General features: G+C 48.0%; 1 protein-coding gene across 2 annotated transcripts in view; it reads left to right on the plus strand.

Moving 5' to 3' along the window:
- PLPP3 (phospholipid phosphatase 3) overlaps positions 1 to 22883 on the plus strand; it is an 82992-nt gene extending 60109 nt beyond the window's left edge. Inside the window, exons 5-6 of one of the 2 annotated variants that reach the window (XM_082832426.1) lie at positions 7456 to 7632; positions 20948 to 22883. In XM_082832426.1, the coding sequence (XP_082688552.1) occupies positions 7456 to 7632; positions 20948 to 21073 (303 nt within the window). In that variant the 3' untranslated portion in view covers positions 21074 to 22883. The remainder of the gene's footprint in view (positions 1 to 7455; positions 7633 to 20947) is intronic. The other variant, XM_082832427.1, reaches the window with a different exon arrangement.
- The last annotated feature ends 595 nt before the right edge of the window (positions 22884 to 23478 follow it).

The following is a 23478-nucleotide window of genomic DNA, read 5'->3' on the forward strand; positions in this document are numbered from 1 at the left end:
CTGCCTTCTGGGGCTGCTAGATGAATCAGACCTGGGCCCTGCCCTCGAGGAACTCACCTATGCTTTCAACATTCATCATTCAGCATGTATTTAGTGAGTGGCTATTATGCACCAAGCCCCATGCCAGGGGTGGGGATATAGCGATCGGCAAGGCATGGGCATGGCCCTTGGGGAGTTCAGTCTAGAGGAACAGGTGGACAGTGACGATAGTCTTGTCCATGCTACAGGAGGGCCCGGGGTGTATAGGTTATTATGGAAGCTCAGAATTGTGGCACCCTGGCTAAGCTGGAGTGGGGAGCAGAAGCCGGGGAAGGCTTCTCTTAGGTAGTCACGGGATGGTGGGAGGGTTGGAAGGACTGCCAGGTGCACGGGTGGAAAGGAGGATGGTGATGCGGGATCTGCAGGTGTTCAGTTGAGTAGGGCTTTGATGGCTGGTAGGAAGCAGGGCGTGGAGCGTGCAGTGAGAGCTGAGAAGACCCTGGGGGTCTTCTCAGCCCCAGCTCCTCCTTCTGCAGCTCAGATTAGGCAGCAGCAAGTTCGAGTGAGGCCTTTCTCGGACTGCCGAGCTCCTCTCCTGGGAATCTGCGCCTTGCCCCTCCCCTTCCTCAGGACACTTTGTCAGAGAAGCCTTTCCTGGAAGCCCCCTCCTATACTCCCTAACTCCCTTTGCAGCCTTATTTTTTCCCCCAATTTCTCACCATCTGACATACTCTTTGTGTATCTCCACCAGATAAATTATAAGCTTCATGAAGGAGAGGTTTTTGGTCTCTTGATTCACTGCTGTTTCTCACTTCCCAGTGTCTGATACTTAAGTATGCAATGAATGATGAACGAATGAACGGATGGATGGATGGATGGATGGATGGATGATGGATGGATGGATGGATGGATGGATGGATGAATCCCGCGTCTTTTGACACTCCCAGGCCGTGCTCCTTTTCCATTCCAATCAGAACTTTGTTCATCTCCTCATCACTGACTTGATAGATCACAAAGGGCCTGTGTGATGTAGGGAAGCCCTTTGCTGCCTCTTTGCTGAACTGTTTGCCTTTGGACTCTTCACTGTGGTGCCCGTGAATACTGTGGATGTGTCAGAGGCTTTGTTGGGTACCAGGGAAGTGGCTGTGCTCTGATAGCCATGTTCTCTGGCCTCTGGTTGTTAGTCATTGAGCTTTTGTTCAACATGTTTAGAATCCTGGAGCAGTCGGGTCTGGTATGCCCACGACACGTGCCCACAGATCCTGGGAGTGTCTGGTGAAACCCCTTCCGGGAACAAGATTGTTGTTTCCAAGGGGGGATAAACCACAGCACCAGATGTTTTTCCTCTTCTTCCTGCCTGCCTCATCCATCCATCCAGCAGTTTCTGAGTACCTGTTCTGTGCCAGACCTTGTGTGAGCACCTGGGGACACCAAAAGAGCTCACATTTTGTGAGGAAAGCCTGAAAAATATTTAAATAGTTGCAAAGCAGTTGGCTAAGTTCTCTGATAGTGGTGGACTGAGGGATTGGAGCCCAGAGGAAAGGACTATTAACTCTGCTCTGAGTCAGTTTACAGGCTCTCCTGAGCTTAAGATCAGGTCAGAGACTCTTCTATTCTAACTCTTACAAAAGCTATACACCTGTGTTTGAGACGTGCGTGCTATAAAAGTGTGTGACAGGTGAATTAGAGAAGCCTGAAGTTCCTTGTGTCCCATTCGGGTTGTCCTTTAGTCCATGACGCCTGTATAGTCCCCTCAGATTGCTTCTCCAGAGACAGAAGTCCAATACAAAAGACCAATACTTGACATGCAAAGCACTAATTCCCTAAGGAAGCCAGGTGGTTCTGTGGTTAGAGCATGGACTTAAAAGAGGCAAATCTTACTCAGTGGAAATCATGGCCCATTGTTACCTTGAGCAGGTGACATGGCCTCTCTTGGCCTTGCTCTCTTCATCTGTAAAATGGGCACAATGGTGTCTGCCTACCAGGATGGTTGTAACAATTGCAGGGGATATAATTTAAAGCACTTCGCTCGGTGTCGAAGAGCTCAGCAAACCAGTAGTTTCTTTTTCTCCCCCTGATAGTGGCAGAAAACAAGATCTGCTTCCCTTCTAAAGGAGGAGAAAAGTCAACTAAAAACTCCTCTTTGTCCTGAACGTAGTTGAATAACTTCCCAGTTCTGCACCACGTAGAGTCACCAGACACGTGAACCTGAGCCATGGAGGAGATGGGAGAAGGGAGAAAGTTTCTCCCGTGGGTGTCAGCGATCTGGACAGACTTCCAGGAAGAAAGAGGGCAGGGACAGAGGAAGGACAAAAGCCTCCTTCTCACTCTTAGCAGAGAGCTCCCAAGAGCAATGGAAATGAAGCCAGAGGACAGTACAGACCTGTTTCACCAGTATGCAAATTGTGTAATGAAACACAAATGACTTAGCAAGAACCAGTGAGACTCACCCCAGTCTGACTTGCTGGTTCAGCCCCAAGCTGGCTTGAACTCAGCCAGATCTTTCTAAGGAGGTTTTGTTAGAATTCCACAGGATCCCAGTTTTGAAGCTCAGACCAGGAAGAAGAGAGCTCCACTTCTGGAGTGAGTTCTGTGTGCCGAGGACTTTCATATACATCGGGGGGCGGCGGGGGGGACAGACATACACCTTTCTATTGTAAACTCCATATCTACAATCAGCAGTTTTATTTTAGCAACTGGAAGAAAAATCTTAGTCCCAGAAAGGGACTGAAAGATTATATTCTTTTTTTTGTGAAGGAACTTGTTTTATGCATGTCTGTGTCTTTCACAGCTTTGAACAGAATAGATGCTCACAGCATTTTTTTTTTTAAGTGAACAAATCTCCTTATGTGACATATGGGAAAGCAGAAATCCAGAGAAGCAGAGTGCCTTGTCCGGGGTCAGACAGCTGGTGTGTAGCAGAGAAAAGATTCAAATCCAGTTGCTCTGTTTGCAAGTCAGGCACTTTCTGTGGCATCGCGCTGACGCACAGGAAGTGGATTCTCTGAACACAGAGGCCTTCACACAGGTGGGGAATTAAAGACAGAGAGGACAGGACCTCAGGGCTGCAGATGCCCAGGAGAGGTCAAGCTGATTTAGGCTTTCTGGTTTTGTCCAGCTGCGCTCACCCCTTTCTTAACCACCCGTTTCAGGGTGCCTGGGACTTTGCTGAAGCCCCTGCAGGAGCTTTGATTCTGGGAGAGGCTCCTTGCTGTTTGGTCTAGGACAGGGCATTACATCCTTGGGGCCACAAGGTTTGACTCCCTCTCCTGAGTAAGGGTTACCTGCCCCCTGTGGAGTGGGAATGAATGGAGCCTCCTGACCTACATAGTATCCCCAGGTCAGGTTTCCAAGGGAGCAGCGTGTTCCAGAATGTACTCACTGATTCTGGTGAGGCCCGAGCCTCTGGCCTGGAGTGAGTGGCTCTTGTGAACTGGGCTTTCAACTGGCAAAATCCAATCCGTTCAGCACTTAGATTGGGGTAGGGCAGAGGGTGTTATCAGATCCTTTGGTCAACCTCAAAGCCTGTTGCCCTCAGCTGACTTTTCAAATCGAAAGTAGTCCTTGGGTGAAAGGTCATTGTGCAATCGCTTTCTTTAGTAATTCGCTTGTTTTGGTGAAATCAACAAAGTCATTGAGTCAATCTCATCTATCAAAGAGAAAGGGTGACATCGATTTCTATAAAGAGTGCCTTGAGTCCCTGTCTCATGCCAGGCAGGGTCCTGTGATGTGTCATTTGACCCTGGCAACCCTAAGAGGAAGATGATGTCCTGCCGGTTTCACAGAGAAAGAGACTGAGGCTTAGAGAAGTTAGTGAGTGGTAGAGCTGGGACTGGAATCAGGGCTGTCTCACCCCAAAATTCACTTTGCTACTGCTGTGCCCCTGCTACAGACACCAGGATCCACCCTGAGATCTTGAGACATTTCTCAATAAATGTGTCAGTTACTGATGGATTTGGGGGCGCGAGCTTCCATCTGCCCACTCATTCCATGCCTGACTGCTTCCCGAAGGGATTCTTTCCCCCAAGATGGCCCCTCACTTCTTTCTTATTCCTGAGCACTCCCTTTCTGAAGCTATTCTGATGACAAGTCTCTTCCTCCCTCCTCAAGTTCCTCTCATGTATTTGCTTTTTTCTTATATTAAGCTCCAGCCTTCAGTATCTGAGTCAGTGGAAGGGGAGATGTGTGCCTCGTCCGGTTGGGAAACCCACCCTTCCTCTGTCCCATCCTGATCTCCAGCGCCCGTGACCTAAAGTCTACATGGAGGGGGCAGGGAGAGATGGAGGATTTTGAAAAGTCATTTTTTGAGGACCTGCAGATTTTTAAATTGAGGGAAATGAGAAAACCTTGAGGTTATTAGGTCCAAATTAAGAGAAAAAAAACCATGGTTAGAGAATAAAAGCATCTGTTTTTTGAGCAGTACGTGGTGCTAGGCACTTAGCACCAATCTGTGCTACAGCCTGTGAAACAGTGGTTGTTACACTTATTTCACATGGGTGAAAACTGAGGCTCAATGAGGTTTTTCTTTTTTGGGGGGGGCTGCACCCCGCAGCTTGAGGGATCTTAGTTCCCTGACCAGGGATCCAACCCACACCCTCAGCAGTGAAAGCATGGAGTCCTAACCACTGGACCGCCAGGGAATTCCCCAATGAGGTTTTTCTGGTGAAAACCTGTGCCCTTTCCGTTGCCCACCCCGCCCCTGTCCATGGCCAAGACTGGCTGGAGGAAGGCCAGACCATGGTGGTCACACTACATATGGCCTAGTCCTTCTTCCCTGAACTTGCTATTGTCTTAAAGACCGGGTTGAGTTGGAGCTATCAACATCATTCTCACTCTCAAAAAGGAAGAGATTTCTTTGATTCTTGGTTGTAGAATCTGCTGTTTGTGGGGTCATTTCAGCAGAAATGAGGGAGTAGCCTTTGACCTGCAGATTATTTTCTGGTACTGAGTACCTTGCTTAAAATCATTTTACACCATGGCTTACAGTACCATTTCCCAATTGTGATTCATTAGGTAGATACTCTGTAAAAATAATGTCTTGTAAGTGATGAAAATAAACATTTAGTATTTACCAATCTTTTTTAGAAAGACCCTTAGTATTCCATGGAGTATGGTTTGGGAAAGACTGACCTACTAAATAAAGGCCACGTTCATTAGTTTGACCTCCAGTGCCCTTCACGAGCTGCCTGTGCTTGCCTCTGTAGCCCTGTGTTTCACCCCTCCCCCATCCCCTGCCCCATACCCCCTTTTCTGCTATTACAGAACTTCAAGAAGTTCTCTGCCGCTCTGATTGCTGCCTTATAAGCCTTTGCTCTGCCTGGAATACACACTACCTCACTACCATCCCCTTAACTCCTAGAAAATACCTATTCGTGTTTAGGATTCAAGTCAAGTATACCTTCCCCTTAGTAACTGACCTTGGTCCCCCCAGCTTCTTTCATAGTTTCTATAAAGCCCATAAGTGCACTTACATGTTTTCATATGTTCCTCCAACTGGATGCTCGTAGGGCAGGAATTATAACTTCTCATTTCTGTGTCCTTAGTACCTATCATAGTGCCTGGCTTATTTATTGAGCTGTGTGTGTACGTGTGAGTGTATTTATTTATTTATTTATTGGCTAGTTCCACAGGTTTGGCCTTTTAGGTTAATTTTAGAATAATTTTTTAAGGTTTTTTTCTCCAAAGCTTTTTAGGATGTTCCTAGGAATCTGATTAAGTTTACATATTAACTTTTGAGTTTATAAGTTGAGGGTTCTTATAAATGGGTGTTCTTATAAATAAAAATCCTAGTGATCTATTCAAATTGTCCTTTATGTCCTTGGCTTCATAAAGGCTCTATGCAGTTCTTGGTAAGCTAATAACTATTTATAGCATCATCTTGGCCATTATGATGGTTTTTTTTTTTTTTTTTTTGCGGTATGCGGGCCTCTCGCTGTTGTGGCCTCTCCCGTTGCGGAGCACAGGCTCCAGATGCGCAGGCTCAGCGGCCATGGCTCACCGGCCCAGCCGCTCCGCGGCATGTGGGATCTTCCCAGACCGGGGCACGAACCCGCGCCCCCTGCATCGGCAGGCGGACTCTCAACCACTGCGCCACCAGGAAGGCCCCATTATGATGATTTTATCTCTTCTTTTAGATTTTTAACTGGGTATTTTTTATAAAACGATTGGTTTTTATCATTTGTTTAGTGGCCAACATCATCAGTGCATTCTCTTTATTATTTTTTATTTGTTGTTCGTTCTTACATTTCCCAACAATACATTTATATAATTTCGTAGTGATTATAAAGTTGCCTGCTGTTTTCCAGGCCTGGGTTTTTTTTTTGCAGTTGTCTTCCAAGTCGTCGAGGTTTCAGTGCTAGAGGTTCTTCCTACGCGGGCAAGAGTGACTCTGGAATCTTCCACTCTTCTGTCTCCTCAGGTTTACTGCTGGCTTGTCAATCCTGACCACCCAAAGGAAGGTGTCCATTTGTCTCAGGAAGGGCAGAGTCACTCCCTTGCCACTGTCCAGGTCTATCTTTAGGCTGTCAGCCCCTCCCCTCTGCTCTCTTCCCCTCTCTCTGGTCTCCCAGTGCCTTGCTTTGATTTGTAGTCGGAAGTTCCCCTCGTCCCGTTGTGTCTTCCCCCTCATTTCCCAAGTTCCCACAGGAACCTGAGAAGTCTGCTGTGCCCAGAGGTTAGAACGGAAACTGCAGCAAGATAATTCCAAGGGACAATGCCCAGCTGACGTCATTGCAACTTCTTTGCCTCGGCCAGAGCGGCGTTTTGGTTTTTTTCTTCCATTTTTCTTCAGGTTACTCTTCTACCCCACCCAGTCCAGTCTCTGTCAACCTCTCTTTGAAAGCTCTCTGGCATTGTCTGGTTGGTTTATGTGTTTCCTCATATTCTAATGCAAAATCCCTGGTTCCAAGTGGTGACTTAGAAGCTTGTTCTTTGGTAGAGTTGCTTTCTTTTGAAGCAGAAGCATTCCCTTGCGACTCTCATAATAAACCACCCTCCCCCACCCCGTCATCATGCTTGTGTTTCCATGACACTCCTGAGAGGCAGGTAATGTATAGCCGTAATCTCCAGGAAAACACACATGTGCATTGAATGAGTTGTCATCAATTGTAAAAAAGAAACCTTTACTAACCCCAGTTACTATTCTTTAATTGGTTTCAGTCAAGAAGATGATAAAAGGAAACTCAGGTTTCTGGAGGGTCTAGTCCATGCCAGGCAGCGTGCTAAGGCCATTCTCATGAATTCTTTTCCTTGGCTCTTATTAGCTTACCTCCCTAGAAAAGCTCCATTTTTCTTAGTGTTTAGCAGAGGAACTAAGGCTCAAGGTTTAAAAACATGCGCTTGAGGTCAAGTCCAAGTTGAACGCTCTTTCTTCCAGATGGTTCCATGTGTGGGAATGTCACGTGTGTCAACCTGGGGCTAGAATGCAGGGGAGCGGCCAGTCACTCAGTGTCTGTTCGTTTTGTCTCCTCCCTCCAGCTGTACCTGCAGGCCCGCTTCACTTGGCGAGGGGCCCGCCTGCTCCGGCCCCTCCTGCAGTTCACCCTGATCATGATGGCCTTTTACACAGGACTGTCCCGCGTGTCTGACCACAAGCACCATCCCAGTGATGTCCTGGCGGGGTTTGCTCAAGGAGCCCTGGTGGCCTGCTGCATAGTAAGTAGCCTCTTGTCCTCAGCACACAAGCAGGGCCCTGGATGGCTTGCTTGTTAAATGTTTCCAGCTCAGTGACCAAAGCCAGGGAGCTCAGTCCTCTTCTCTGCTTGGCGTCTGAGGAGCCATCCTGCCCCAGGAGCCCTTCAGTGAAATGAGGATAATTCCTGCTTCTTTCCAGCCTGGGAGTTTTAATCCAACAGATTCTGTGAATCCTTTTCTGCAGAAATACGGAAGGTTCGTGCTCATAGTTGCAATAGCAAGAGGTCTTAGATATTATTCTACTCACTCACTCCATCCATGAGGGCAGTCAGGGTTCAAGAGGGGAAGAAACTTGCCTCAGGTCACATGTCAAGAGTCTGAGTCTCTGACTCATATGTTTCTCACATGCTGCTTTGGTGATTACTTACTATTCAGAAGCACTTCCCAGCTGCTTGGAAAACATCTACCCTTCCCGCTGTGACCTTTACAGGACTTGGTCAGACCCTAAATTAGGTGTTGGCTGGGGAGGTGGGAGTATGGCGAAGGCTAAGCCCTCTCCTAGCCTGAGGGCTTTGTACAATCAAGTCACAGAGCTTCCTAGAGAATGGCCTTGGGATGGACCACATTCCGATTGGCCTCAAATGACCTACCCCTTCACGTACTTCCTCCCTGACTCCCAGTGAGGGGGGATGAGGCATTCCACCTCTGAGGCTCTATCTCTTCAGGAATCTCTGCTTTTTTTTGCCTGCTAAGTTTTTGTTTTTAAGAGTCAAAAAGGGAAACTTTTTTTTAAAAATCTGTACAACATTACATTTCACGCTAAAATTTTGAGGGTTTTTTTTCAGCAAACACAACTGAGCACCTCCTCTGACATTGTGCCTTCCTGGGCCCTACTCAGGGGCACTCACCCTGGTCCATCAGGGATCCGTGTTCGAGTACCACAAATGCAGCTTGTATTGTTAGTTTAGCCCTTGCTCATTCCCGGTAAGAATCATGAAGTGAGATCTAGGCCAGCCGCTGGTCCTTTCCTGGTTTTTCAGCCTGGCTGCAGCCCCATGTCTCCCTGGAATAACCTCCCTGCTTTCCTGCATGCGTCACCCTGTGTTGAAATTGTGGACGTGTGTCTCCCTTTCAATTGTTTCTCAGGGACAGGGACCCTAGTTAACATATATGTTATTCTCCCTGTGTCACCAAGGCCTCTCAGAGATTGTAGCTCAGAGTAAGTGAATGCGTGTGTAATCAACACAAAGCTAGTACTCTTGAGAACATTCTCTTGAAGGCAGAGGGACGGATAAGGCACAGCCCTTACTTCCAAAAAAATCCCAGTCTAGTTGCTCACAGCCAGGCCAAGCACAGGAGCTACAGTACAACGAGGGACCGTCACGGGGACTGGCCAGGGCACTTCGGCAGGCAGGCAGGTGAGGCAAGAAGAGGGGCAGGGAGTTGGGGCGATCAGAGTGGACACCACAAAGAAAGCAGCATCTGAGCTGCCGGCCAGCCTCATCCCAGGAACCCTAGTCTAGGGACTGGCTGTTTTGAGGGCTTTATTCATTGCTTTCTTTCGTTTTTCTTTTCAAGTCAAGGCTAGAAGGGAGAGAAATTGGGGGAGCAGACCGTTAATGAGAGCAGCTGTCACTGAGAGCTTGTTCTCTGAAGCTTGGCCCTTTAATGTGAAGTGACAGTGGGGGATGGGTGTTTGCACGACAGGGTAACCCTTTGCTGACCGTGCCCTCTGAGCCTTGCTCTAGGCAGGAGGTCAGCCCACGGGGGCCTGCTGTGGTGTTTCCTTCTCGGCGCCACTGCCCTAATTAAAGTCTCCCGAATCCCCAATTAAAAAAATTGAAAGGTTGGGGGTTCCTTCATAGCCTTCCCCTCTTTTATAGAGCGCTCTCTACGCACAATGAGACGAAGTGTCCGGGAGGACCATGGTTTGCTTTCGAGAAGGGAAGTGAGGGTCTGACTTTTATCCTGTTTGGCTCGGGTGCGCTGGAGCGCTGGATAGGAATTTGGTCCTAGCGTTTGTCAAGCATCTACTCTATGCTGGCTCTGCTCTGGGTCCTTCACTCGTCGGCTCCTTTTAGGGACACGGAGCCGTTGTATACCGCGGCCATTTTACAGATGAGGTCACTGAGGCTCAGAGAGATGACTCAGGTCATCTGAGGTCAGAGCTAGTTGACAGCGGCTCCCGGGATGATCACTGACTCCAAAGCTTTGCCCTCTGTGCTTGGCAAGGGGGCACGGTCACCGGAGCTGAAGCGGCCGGAGTCACCCGAGGCATAAGCAGCCTAGGCAGCAGCTTACAGAGCAGAAGTTAAGGGTGTCAGGGGCCTTCCCAACCCTTCGGGCTGATCCAGTTGCTGCTTTCAGTTGGAAAGCCTGTTTTACAGTGTCAGGATGGCTTAGAAAAGGGTTACACACATCTTTCCCTGTCCCACTTAGCTGTGAACACATGAGGGTAGGGACTTGATATTTCTCATTTTTCTCCCAGTGCCTGACTTCCGGCCTGGTCATGGAAGCTCGGGGTCCTGGCTGGCTCAGCACTCCAGCGCTGAGGGAGCCGTTTCATCTAAGCCACCTGAGAGGCCAGGGCAAGACACTGGAGTCAGCCTAGGAGCTTGAGGAAGCTCAGCCTGGGGAAGAGAAGGCAGTGGGTCACTTCCCATCAAAGGAGGTATAAGGACCAAGACCCTGAGTTGAGCCAGAGACGGGTCTGGGGAACCAAGAGGCCGTCTGAGGACACCGCGTGCTGGAGGAGGGGACCGTGAGGTGGCTGAAGGGCATCTGCCTCACGGGTTTTGCAGCTTTATCGGGTGCTTTTCCAGAGTTGTACCGGGTAGCTTGCAGCCTAGGCAGGAGCCTGCGGTCTCTGCTCTGCTGTGTCTCAAAGCAGAACTTGCCCCCAAGAATCAAGGCTGTCCTGGCACATACCAGGCAAAGCCGAGTTCTCTTCTCGCCCGTGAATGGGGCTGATATGAATGGATCTTAACACAGGGACATTACCTGAGCTTGGCTAGGAGGACCAAGAAAAGGCAGCCCAGTGAGGTACAAGGCCATCGCACAGAGGTCAAGGAACCCAGAAGCCATTTCCCACTGTGCCTGGTAACCTCCTGAGCCAAGCTTCGATGGACCCCCGTCGACAGGGAAATCATATTTGCTGACATGCATTGAGAGCTCACGTGCCAGCCACTATGTTAAGCACTTTACATAGACCATCTCCAGTCCCCCAAAGATCCTATTTTGAACCCTATACCCATCACTGTCCTCACTAAAAAGATGAGAAAACAGGGACTAAGGAGGATGAAGTAACAAGGAGAGGGTAGAGGGTCGACCCCAGGGCGGTCCAGCAGAGACAGGTCTGAAGACCCCAGACTCTTCTTATAAGACCTCATCTCCTGCCCATCTCACGTCCCTTCACCTCCAGGCACATGAAACTTATCAAGATTTTTCAACACCCTGAGCTCTTATCTTAGACAGCTGTCCCCTTTTGACGGAGCACACAGTTCCAGTTTCACCCCATCTCTGATGAAACCTGTGTTAGTTCCCCACGTTGCTGCTCTGACAGATTACTACAAACTTAGTGGCTTAAAACGACACAAATTAATTTTCTTAGAGTTCTTGAGTTCTGAATTCCAAAATGGGTCTCAACGGGCTAAAATCAAGGTGTTGGTAGGGCTGCATTCCTTCCGGAGGCTCTAGGGAGAGTCTGTTTCTTCGACGTTTCCAGCTTCCAGAGGCTGCCGGCATTCTTTGGCTCGTGGCCCCTTCCCCCGTCTTCAAAACCAGCAGCGTAGCATCTTCATCTCTCTTTCGTTCTCTCTGACCTCGGCTTACATCTTCACATCTCCTTCTGTGATTCTGACTCTCCTGCCTCTGTCTTACGAGGACCCCTGTGATTACATTGGGCCCACCTGGGTGATCCAGGATACCCTCCCCGTCTCGAAATCTTTAACTTAATCACATCTGCAAAGTCCATTTTGCCATGTAAGGTAACATATTCACAGGTCCTGGGGATTAGGACGTGGCCATCTTTGGGGGGCTGTTGTTTAGTCTAGCATACCTTCTCTTCTGTCTTTTCTGACGACAGATTGCCTAACTGTCTTCCAATGCTCCCACAGTCCTTTGCATGTTTTTCCTGCTGTGACATTCAGCCTGGTTCTGTCGTAATTGTTCAAATGTCTGTCTCCCCAGCTAGACTATGGGTGCCTTAAGAGCAGAATCCATGGCTTAACCCTCTCGTTGTTCATTATCAGTGCCTGATACAGTGGCTGACACACAATAGCTACTTGATAAGCACTGGCTAAAGAATGAGTGATGAATTAGCCTGTGACCCCAGGCAAGACACTTCCTCTTGAGCCTAGTTTCCTCATCTGAATTGATCTTGGAGGCCCTTAGCTCCATGACCTTCTCCCACAGAGATTCCGAGGCACAGCCGACTTTGGACTTTGTAGTAACTGAGCTGGACCTGCCTTCTCAGATGGAACCGTCTCCATGCAATGCCTAGGTGGCCTCTATTTGGGGATCATGACATGTCTTTAAGTCCCCAGGGGGTACAGTGCATCACTCCAGAATGTTGGCTCAGCCACTGCAGAGCCTTGGGCAACAGGCCATGACAGCCAAGCACTTTTACCCGGGTCTGTTGAGAGTAAGTCCTGTCACAGCAAAAAGACGTGTCTAGACAAAAATCACACGCCAAACAGGAGAGGGTTTGGTCCCCTCCCTCACTGCTTACTAGCTGAACGCTTTCCAGAGGAGGAGGGCAATGGCAGCCGACACAGACAAAAAACCTACACAGTGTTGTGAACTCAACACAGAGACACGGACATGCAGGGGCAGAAGGGCAGGCACACTGATGTACATCTTCACACATGTGGACGGAGGTGCACAGGACAGAGGCACGGGGACAGACCCAGTCGTACCCAGACACAGATATCCATCCTCTCTCCGTCACCTGCACTCAGAATCACAGATACACAGACAGGCCAAGGCAAACACAGGCACATGCTCACACACACACACACACACACACAGAGCCACCCCTCCCAAGATGTGAACTCTACAGCTGGGCTCACCATTCCCACCCCTGGCGTAACCCAGGGGCCTGGACGAAGCGACAGACCTCGGTTCATTTCCTATCTGGTGACAACTTGACTATCTGTCCACCTCCTCCCTGACCCTCCAACAGATGGCAAATTGTGGGGCCCTGGGAGGGGTCAGGGCAGGGCCAGGCCGCCATTGCTGTGGGTGCAGCAGAGGAAGCAGCTGCTCGTGAATTTCATAAACATGCAGCAGAGTCTTTCCTGGTTTTCCTCTTGCAGGGTGTGTGGCTCAGCCAGCAGTTGCTCTTTTGTGTGCTGCTATCTTCCTCCAGGATGTAGGGAAGGGCGAGGATGTTCTTTGTCTCTGCCGCAGTTAGGTGACCCTGGGAGAAAGGACAAGTGAGAATGTGAATGGAAGAAGGGTTCAGTGATGACAGCCCCCCAAGAGGAAAATGGGGCACAGAGAGAGGATGGGACACACCCAAGGACTCATGGTGGCGGAGTAGGAACCAGATCTCGGCTCTCTTGATCCTATCTCAAAGGATTAAACTAGTAAACTCCAAACACGTGTAGTCTGTGCCCTGAATTTGTGAGATCTTCTGTAACAGGAGATTCCCATCTATTTCCACTGGATTCATTCCACTACTGCCTGGGCACAGGGGAATGGATGAAATGACCTCCTGAATCATTTCTTGCGCTGCAAAAGCCTAGCTCTTTGCCCAGAAGCCCTGGGGCTGACCTTGTCATCCTGGGCCTCTACTCTCAGGTGGGCAGGGGAGCCAGGAACCCCTGGGTGTGGGAGAGAGAAGGAAGCAGAGGCAGGGGTAAACTTTGCCCCCCAGTAGATAATGACAATTTGCACAGTTCTTCTAAAATCTCCTTTCTCATTCCCCTGCTGAGATGAATGGGGTAGATGATGAGGCAGAGACTCAGAAGGGGGAGTTGTGTTCCTGCCACTTAGGCATATTGGGCAAGTCACTTCCTCTCAGCTGCCTTTTCCCACCCCGCGATGTGGGGATGATACGTCTTAACATCACCTGATCTTTGGATTGAGGATTCAGTGAATTAACGGTGCCTCATGCTTGACACATGCAAGGCATTGATCAGATGTGTTTTGCGTGTTAAGTATGGTGCCTTGTTTTAAATATTCGCAGCTGGAAAGAATTGGTCCTTAAAGAGCTTAGAGTGCAGTAGTTTCCCAGCCATGATCCATAATAAGAAATACATTATAACCCAATAGAGGTACCCACACGTAACTAAAATATTTCACAAAATAAGACTTATGCTTACTGTATGTGATACGTTCTAACATTTTAAATTTAACCCTTAAGAATGCTGGTAGTAACCGCCCAGTAAATTGATTTTAAACTTACTAATGACTTGTGACATGCAGTTTGAAAAACACTGGGCTATTGGGGACAGGCACGTAAACACACAAGTGCAGTAGAAGAGCACAGCCATTAGGATGGGATCCTGTCCTGGGGACAGTGGGGGGCTTGAGAGAGGGGAGAGCTCATTCTTCTTGAGGGTGCTGGAAGACTAGAAGAATTCCTGGAGGAGGAGAATCTCGAGCAATGAATGGATATTTTCTGAGATACAAAAGATAAGGAAGGGCATTTCATGCAGAAGGAATAACACAAAGACATGGAGATGGATGGGAACATGGTATGTCTTGTGATCCTAAAAAGTTCAGAATGATGGAACTTGTGGAATATTTGGGGGAAGTCAATAATAGTAGCTCTCTTTACCCTTTCAGCTTCAAAAGGTGGGATTTCTAGAAGTAGGCGCCTGCCTTCCTCTAGCCTCTGTTATTCTTAGGTACCATGTTCCTGAACTCTAGCTGATACTGGATCTAGCATCTTAGTGACCGCCGTCAGCCCTCTGGGTCCTCCTTACCAGAAACCCTCCTTTGTATTAGCCAAGAAGTGCCTTCCTGTGAGGCTGCTTACAGGGCTCAGACGCCTGTTCTCCTCCACAAGTGCCCGCGACTTTCCTCTGCTGCCCCAAACCCTCCTTCTTTTTACGGGACCAGCTCCCTTTGTGACCCTCAGTAGCAGTGATGGTCATGAATGATGGTAACTGAGGGAGGATTTGAAGAGCTCTTCATAGGTGTGAAGCGTTTTCATGTGAATTCTCCCATTTAAGCCTTACAGAAACTGTGAGAAGGTAGATTTTTAAATAATGGTAGCACACAAATGCAGGGCAGACCCATCCTCTGAAATCATAAACCTCTTCATTTTGCATAAATGCAAGTCTAGACGAGAGTCTGACTTGGCCTGGGTCATAGAGCAGTAGCAATGTGGGGACTAGATCCTGCTGCCTGACTCCTCGTATGACACTTTCTACCTCATCAAGTGCCCTTTCAGATATACCAGGAAATTACTCAGTATGGACACTGACAAGCTCCTGTGCCAGAAAATCACTGAAAGGCCTCTACTGAGGTCAAAAAATAATTATTGCAATCAAGTAACTCCCATTTAGGCAAAAGACAGGGCTGCCAAAGATGACTTTTCTTTAGACGGCACTTATTATACGTAGGGCATGAGAGTGAGCTGAGACCCAAGGCAAAGAAAATTATTCCTTAATCAATGAGATTGTTTGTTATGGTAGAGCAGGATGCCCAAAGGATATCCCAAGACCAGGGCATCAGGGTGTATGCAACAGGGGCAGCCCATGGTTTCTGTCCTCACAGTGGGGTGGACTAGATTTATTGAGGCCACGCTTGCTGGGCTCTGAGCACAGTTCATTCGCTTGAGTATCTCATTGCCTAAAGGGGAAGCATGACATAGCATTTATAGCATTATGTCTGCACTCGAGCCTGTAGGCCTCATGCGAAGACAGAAGTTCATTGAAAGTTCAGCGTGGGTACCAAAGAGCAGATTCGAGCAGCTTAAGGAAGGGCTCATGGAGCCCAGTGTATAGATAAGGAAGCTGCTCTCAGAGAGATTACAAGATGTCTAAGACACACAGCCAGTGAGTGGCAGGTCTATGGCTTGAGCCCGTCTGTTCATCTCCATGGACTGTCCACTGATGGCTCTCCTCACTCGTCTACATAACAAACACCACTAGTGTTTGTTCAATGCAGATTCTAGGCCACACTTCTAGTTGGTCTGGGTGGGCCCAGGAATCCGCTTTTTCAAGAAGCACCCTGCTGATTCGGAAATAGACGATCTGAAGATTATACTTTGAGAAACATTGGAATAGACAGCTCGGTTTTCTTCTGATTCTGAGATTCCAAAATTCTTCCACTCTTACGTTTATGTGCTCTGTGTTGGCGTCTAAGCTCAACGAGGGCTTATAAAAATTTCAATATATAAGGATGTGGTGCCTGTCTTCAAGGAGTTCTCTTACGCACTCTCAGGACTTGAGACACTCAGGGACTCCAGAAATATTTAAAGGACAATTTTGTTGTCATAATCTGCCCTTAACAAAATGACACTCAGGGCTTGCTGACTCAGCAATTTGCAGCAATGGGAGTGGAAACCTGGCTGCAGATGAGACTTTTTGTTTCTGGCCAGGGGTTCTTGGTGAGCTCCAGGCAGGCAGCACCTAGGCCAGGCTGGGCTGTGTGCTTTGGGCATCTCCAGAGCTGGTGAATGCTGGTAACGAGACATTGGAAGCATCTTCCTTTTTGATTGTGCTGACTCATTCCCCAAAATAGCCCCAGAAATTATTGGACTTTGAGAGCATATCCTATCTGCCCTGTGGAAAACTCCCATCTCATGTGGTCTTTATGTCTGGCTTGAATCTATACAGGTTTTCACCGATTCGTCCATATTCTCAATCATTTCAATTTTCCCCTCTCTAATTTTCCTTGTTTCTGGTTCCTTCTCTTGTTTCTTTTCTTTCCACCCAAGGGGCAGGGGAAGAGACGTGACTTGATGTGGGTAGGCACTGAACACGCAAGCCAGCGATCATTGCTCTGTTTATTAACGAGCCCCACTTGCTCATTTTGTGACATCATATAATCCTTTGAGTAAACCTCTGAGGTAGGCATTGTATCCCTCATTCAGGTATTTTGCTGAAAATGGCAAAACTTGGATTTAAAGACAAGTCTGTCCCACTACCAAGAGCAAAGCCTGTCATCAGTGCTACATGGAGAGTGGGAGGTGGTGACCCAATGGCACAGTAACAAGAGTCGCCATTTAGAAGGAGACTCCTGTACATGTCTCATCTCATTACCGCCAACAGGATTCCTCCAGCCAGGAGTTGCCCAGTTTGTGTGTTTGCTCTCGGTGGAAGGGCTTCACTCTCTTGAGTGCTTGTCTGAATCAGATTACTACGCCCTCAGATCACAGAAGAGCTTGCCTTTCTGACTCGGGAGAAGGTCAGAACCACTTTCCCAAGCAAATATTTGAGGGAGCCAGGATTTTAGAAGGCAGAGAAAAGCAGAGCTGTCATTTTTCCCCTAGCGTAGTTACCCAAACTTGAAGAGTTTCGTTGGGAACAAGTGAGAGATTTCTAGAGTTAAAAACAAAACTAGAAATAAAAGCATTATGTCCCCCTGCACACATACATGCCGCCTCCATCAACGGCAGTTGTGTCCTCAACGTTTCAAAAACCCATCTCTTCTTTGTCTTCACTGCATGGTGATCTTACAGGACTCATCCTCTCCTAGATTCTGCAACAGTGTCCTGACTGGGACCCCTGCCTTCGGGCCCTCGGCTCCCTTTCTGACGCCTTCTCCTTCTTAGGTAATCAATGATCTTAATGCAAGTCTTCCCAACGTGCTGCTTCCCTGTTTCAGCCTTGACAGTGGCTCCTCGGGCTGTGCCAGACCCCTTCTCAGTATCTGGCTCCCCCTCCAGCCTCACTGACCGCTCAGCCCTCCCTATACTGAGCTTCCTGCGGCCCCTGAACGAGCTGGGCTCCCTCACTCCCGTGCCTTCGCACGCGCTACTCCCTTTGCCTAGAATAACATTCCTGGCATTCACCACCTGGCTTACTCCTACTTATCCTTCAAAGCTAAGCTCAAATATACCTCCTTTGGGGGAAGCCTTCTAAGGCCCTCTCCCCTCCACTTCAGCCTGGGTTAGATGCCACATTCTCTGTGTTGCTTTAACACCCCGGCTTCCCTCTGTCATAATCCTCAGAACACTACTGTAACTGCTCTATTTACCCGGATCTCTCCCTCATTGCCCTGTGAGCTCTTGGAGGGCAAAGAACTCTCTCTCTTCTGTATATTTAACATCTCAGGGCTTTGGCACGGAGCAGATGTTCAATAAGTGTTTACTGATTGCACTTTTCAGAAAAGCAATTTGTGAAGGTAGAGGAGAAGATAAATGGAATTGAAAGCATATGCTCAGGGTAGGAGAACTTAAAACTCTCCCTGGTGCTTCGCGCCTAGATTTCATGTTTGCCAGGACTGTCGTCTGATCGGCTCTTTCACACCACAGAGGAGGTCTGTGCAGTGGGGCTGTGGGCTGGGAGTGGCTTTGTCCCTCAGACCTGGGATAGCCACCTAATTCGTGTAGACCCTTCCCAGCCTGGGCCTCTGGGTTTTCTTTCCAGGTGGAAATCATCTTCTGCAGGAAATAGAACTGGCCTTTCCTAGTCCTTTTTGTATTCTGCTGTTCAAGCATGAAGAAGGAGCCCTGTTTGAGTCTTGACGGGATCGTGTTTCATGATCCCCCAAAAAGTGTTTGCGTAACCTCAGGCCATGCTGAAGGCAAAATACAGCTTAAGGGGGGATCCTGCTGGACCCGACTCCACTTTTTATCTTGCCGCTGGGGTGTGTGCATGTGGCGTGGGAGGGTGTGGTCCCCCTGACATCCGTAGGCGTTCTCCGTTGCCGATAAGATCCAAGGCCAGAGTGCTTGCTTCCAGTGGAAAGAAGTGGAGGAATTCAACAGCAAACATTTTATAAGCTCCTGGTGTGTGCAAGGCTCAATGCAAAGGCCTGTGGGTGATGTGGGATGATTAGGGCTGGGCTGCATCCTCAGGAAGCCTCTCATTAGGAAGAAAGACTGATGGGCAAAGTTTTGGAGACACGAGAGGACGTGGCTTACTCTAGGCCCAGACACGACCTTGGTACCCACACAAGGAACGCCTTTATTGAACTATGTGCCAGATGCAGGTTTAGTTCTTATCAAGTACATTCTTGCCTTTAACCTTCATTTCATTCCTATCTTGCAGTTCGGAAACGGAAACTCTTAACATGTAGTGGATATGAGCTCAGGAAATTAAATTGGGAAGTCAGCCAGTAGATGGAGGTGGTATCGGGATCTTGAAGGGAGGGATGTTTGTGTGAGGGTGTCCCCTGCCGTCTTTGCCCTCAGCACATGGCACACAGGCTGGGAGAAAGATCTCTAAGGAATGAGATTCGTAAGAACCCTTATTTGGTGGCGCTCGCTGCTAGGCTGGAGAAAGTGGAGTTCAGAGCCAGCGATGGGGAGACTGACCGAAATCTCTTCCTCGGGGACAAAGTGAAGGAGGAAGGGGAAGGTAATTTCCAGGTAGAGATGAGGACATGGGCTCTGTCAGAGAAGAGTTGAAAAGTTTAATGATCTCCTATAACTTTAATCATGTTTGTTCAGATTTCCTTATACTGGGGGCACCTGAAACCCCCCCTTCCCCACCTGTTTGTAAAGGGTTCCCGTGCAGGGGAGCCTAGGGCCTCCTGGCAGGGTTGGGTACAAACCTTTTCTCTCCTGGTTCTCAAGCTGGCCCTGGCTACGAGACAAACCTTTCTGTGCCACGGTTCTCACTGTTCACACCTCCTTAGAAAAGAAAGTGACAGAAGGCTTAATTTTTTCCTTTGCAAAATGGTACATTCAATAGCACTCAGGCTGCAAATGTCTTAAAATGTTCCATTTCTTGGCTAATATTTCACTTTCTTGCTGTAGGATAGAAATCGCCTAGCCTTCTTTCTGTATATATATATGCATATATATATATTTTTAACCAAAAACTAGTAATGAAATGTTTAAGTAATATATATATATAATGGGTACAAAAATTCAAAACATACAATACAAAGGATTTTATGGTGGCCAGTAAATAAGCCTCTGCTTCCCATTTGCCTTCTAGTCACCCCATGCTCCTGGGGTGACCAGCATCACCTGTGTCTTGCTGTGATTTTGACTGCACTTTGCTGATGGCTGTATCGCTACAGAGAGAACACTGTGGAAATCGGTTCAGCAAAGGATCCAAGTCACTTCTGTGGCCAGGCCCTGGCTGCAGAGCCTTGGTATTGGTGCAGTCTTATTAAGAACTTCATTTTCTTGCCTATAATGGGCCCTGAATGAAGTCACAGGGCCGTCATTATTAGTGAGCGCGTGACCATCTGCAGGACAGACTCTTCCATCCAGAGAGCCGTTAGCCATAGGACCTTTGAAGTGTTTTAGCCACTAAAACACTAGTGGCTAAACTCAGGCATATGTTTCCTATTAAATTACATGACTGACAGCTGCCTCTTATGGCTACTTAGTACAAACGCCTGTTGCTTAATGGCTCCAATGGATATCTGTGTATTTATTTTGCCACCTAATACAAAGCATAAATTTTTCTTACTCTGGTAACTTAGCAAGTTCTTGAATCTTTCATCATAAGCTAATTGAGACCGGAACTCTGCCCGAGCCATCCTTATACCCTTGTGGGTAAGCGTTCAAGTAAACGTTTCTCAGCGATTCTAAGAACGACTCCGTGAGGGCACATGCTCAGGAGGAGGAAGGAGGTTGGGAATAAGCGATAGGAGAATTTGTGTTGACCTTTCCACCGGGTTAGTTGCTGACTCCTTCAGTCAGGAGACCCTGGCTTCTCGACCCCCATCAAATTGTTGACATCACTGGGCTTTCAGGAAAAGGTGATAGCGACTGCTTCCTTGCTCCAGCGCCTGCTGATAGGAATTCATACTGGCTGATCTCTTTTGGTTACACCCTAGATTCCTTTGTGAGGAAAGGGAAAGTATCACAGACTAATGACGGTGACTAATTATGACTTGCTTCCTTTGTGTGAGAACTTATCTTTCACGGCTACTCATTTACCTTGAGAAATAAGGAAGTGGGGCTTGCACACAGCGGGCACTGGACTGAGAGCCCACGGAAGCGCGGGCTGCCCCTGCCATGGCTGTGCAACGTCGGGCGTGTCACTGCCTTTCTCTGGGCCTCAGTTTGCCTCTCTGTACAAGAAGAATTGGACTCTGTGGTCTCCTTGGTCCTTCCGTATTCAAAGATCTACAGTTTGGGGACGCCTTTCTCTAAAGTCTATGCTCCTATGGTCTTCCCTTTGCCTTTGCCTTTGCCTGTCCCCAAGGCTCAGATGTCAGTGACTGATTGGAATCTCTGATTTTGTGCTTCTAGGTTTTCTTCGTGTCTGACCTCTTCAAGACCAAGACGACACTCTCCCTGCCTCCTCCTGCTATCCGGAAGGACATCCTTTCACCTGTGGACATTATCGACAGGAACAATCACCACAACATGGTGTAGGTACTACCCACCTCCTGAGCTGTTTTTGGAAAATGACTGCTGACAGCAAGTTTTTGCTGCTCTCCTATCTCATCAGACAGTAGAATGTAGGGAAAAACTTTTTGCCCGACTGATTTTTAAAAAGGAAAAAAAAAAGTCTTACCTTGTGGCCTTCCAAAATAGGTAGTGTTCACCTGTATGGAAACAACAGCAAACTAACAGCAAGTGCGGGAATCCTGGATGTGCAGTTGGTTTAAGTGTTCATGTTCTAGTGAACACAGGCTTGTTCCGGAACAAACACTAAGATGATTTGAGTAGAGCCTGCCGGTCACCTCTGTGACCTGAGGAATCCCAGGCCTGTTGGAAAAGCTCAAATTCACCTTGTAGCACACGACGCCAGAAATAGCACTGAATCAAGAAAATAGCCATGGGGGGCTCCCCTGTTGTGTCTCTCTGTCCACACCACTCGATTCTCCACTGTGACTTTGGTTCAGGAATCTTATTTGTTTGTTTGTTTTTGTTTTTAACTCTAAGAAGAGAGCACGTTTGCTCAGTCAAGCGATCAGATCCTGAATCCAAATTCCCAGTTGTGAAGCCTTATCACTCACTTCCTCAGCCCGTAGGCCAGCAACCGCAGTCCCTCACTTTAGCGATTAGGTGACTCTTTGTGGATGAGTGAATTTCACAAATAGCACAATTTCAGAAGCGCTCGAGGGCACAGGCCCTCCCGTGTCTTCTCTTGATACACCAGCCTGTGATGCTGAGATGCCAATTACAGGATGCTGATGTCGTGTACATCAATGACCGGGGCACTGCCACGCTCAAGTAGTGATGGTTAGCTTCGGTTACTGCTTTCTTCCTGGAAACCCTTGCTGGGTGCCCACCGGGATTGCCTGGGAGCGCCCGGAGACGAGCAAAGATGTGGTCTGCCATCAGCTGATGGAAAGCAGCCTTCCATGCAAGAGATGAAGGAGTGGAGGGGGCAGAATGAAAAGTGAAGCAACCCTTTGGCTACTCAAAGTCTGAATGAGCCAGAGTAGCAGACAGTCTCACATCCCAGAGGCTGCCCTTCCAGATAAAGTGGGGGTCTCTGGGGGAGCCGCTCTTGCTAAGCTGTGTAAAGCACTATTGTCTTGGGGTTGATCTCTAGGGCAGTTCTTGGTAGGTTCTGCTGGGCAGAACACGTGGGTTAAATCTCCGTAGAGTTTCCTCATCCTCTCTCCGTAAGTGTCCTTCCAAGCAAGGTCCCACTCGAGGCAGCAGACAGGGACCGCTTCTACTGAACCTTTGAGGAAAGGAGGAAGGAAGAAATGCTTTCAGATCTCGGATGCAAACCTTTCAAAGGGCTAAATGTAACCACATGGGTCAACCACATGCACATCCTTACAACAGAAGCCGTCCTTTCATTTCAACTTATAGCAAGCTATGATTTTTATATATAAATATTATATAAATAATGTATAAAACATTAAAAGTTAACTATGTAAAATATTATTTCTGAAACAATTTTAGCTATATCCACTATGACTATGAACTGTGTCTCGACCTGTGTTATTTACATTAGCTGCTTACAAAAGCATGGAGTTCATTTTTTTTTAATATCAACTAAAATATTGTAGTTCTGTGCTAGACATTGTTTTTACAATGAAAGAAATAACTGCAACTAGAGAAAACTGTATAAAAACATTAAATTGTCAGTATTTTTGTAAGGTTCCATTTTGTAAAGAGAATAATATTCAAAGACTTTTGTAGAATACAAAGTGAAAACTTGTATCTGCGAAACTATACTTGTATTAAAGGTGCTTTTTAAATAAAAGCTCATAACAACTAAGGAGGGAGTTGGAAGCTCAGAATGATTGAGGGGGTTGGTATTGGGTGGGTGGGAGGAGGGGGACTTGAAGGCTGTGCTCCTCGAGGGGCCTCGCCTCCCCTCAGAGCATCACCGTGGGATTCTCTCAATGGAAAATATGGCGGCCATGGTACTGTCGATAGGGATGCCCCAAGCTCTTTCATCTCTGAGAGCCTGTTTGCAGAGTGAACAGAGAGAGCTCCGGTCCTGCTCTCCTCTCAGGGTCTTCTAAAGAGCTTTTGTATTCAAAAGGGGGGTTTCCTCGGGGCAGGGGGAGCTGTGGGTCCCCGAAAGCAGATAAGGAGCGGGCTGTAGATAAGGTGTGCTTCGGGAGGTGACAAAGGGAGTCCTTTACCCAGCCGGCGACATCAAAGGAAGGAGGCTGCACCGCTAAGAATGGTATTTGCCCCCTGCTTTCCTTCCCTGTGTCTCCCCAGCCTGGAAGAAGAGGGGAAGCTGGACGTTCGCTCACATTGTTTAAGCACCTGCGTGCCAGGCGCTGTGGCCTATTTGTCGCTTTTGATCCTTCCAGCAGTTCTTATTTTGAGAAATAAAGACTGCTAAGGAATGCAAAGAT

The sequence above is a fragment of the Leucopleurus acutus genome (genome assembly GCF_964270905.1).
Source record: "Leucopleurus acutus genome assembly, chromosome: 2".
NCBI classification, from domain to species: domain Eukaryota; kingdom Metazoa; phylum Chordata; class Mammalia; order Artiodactyla; family Delphinidae; genus Leucopleurus; species Leucopleurus acutus.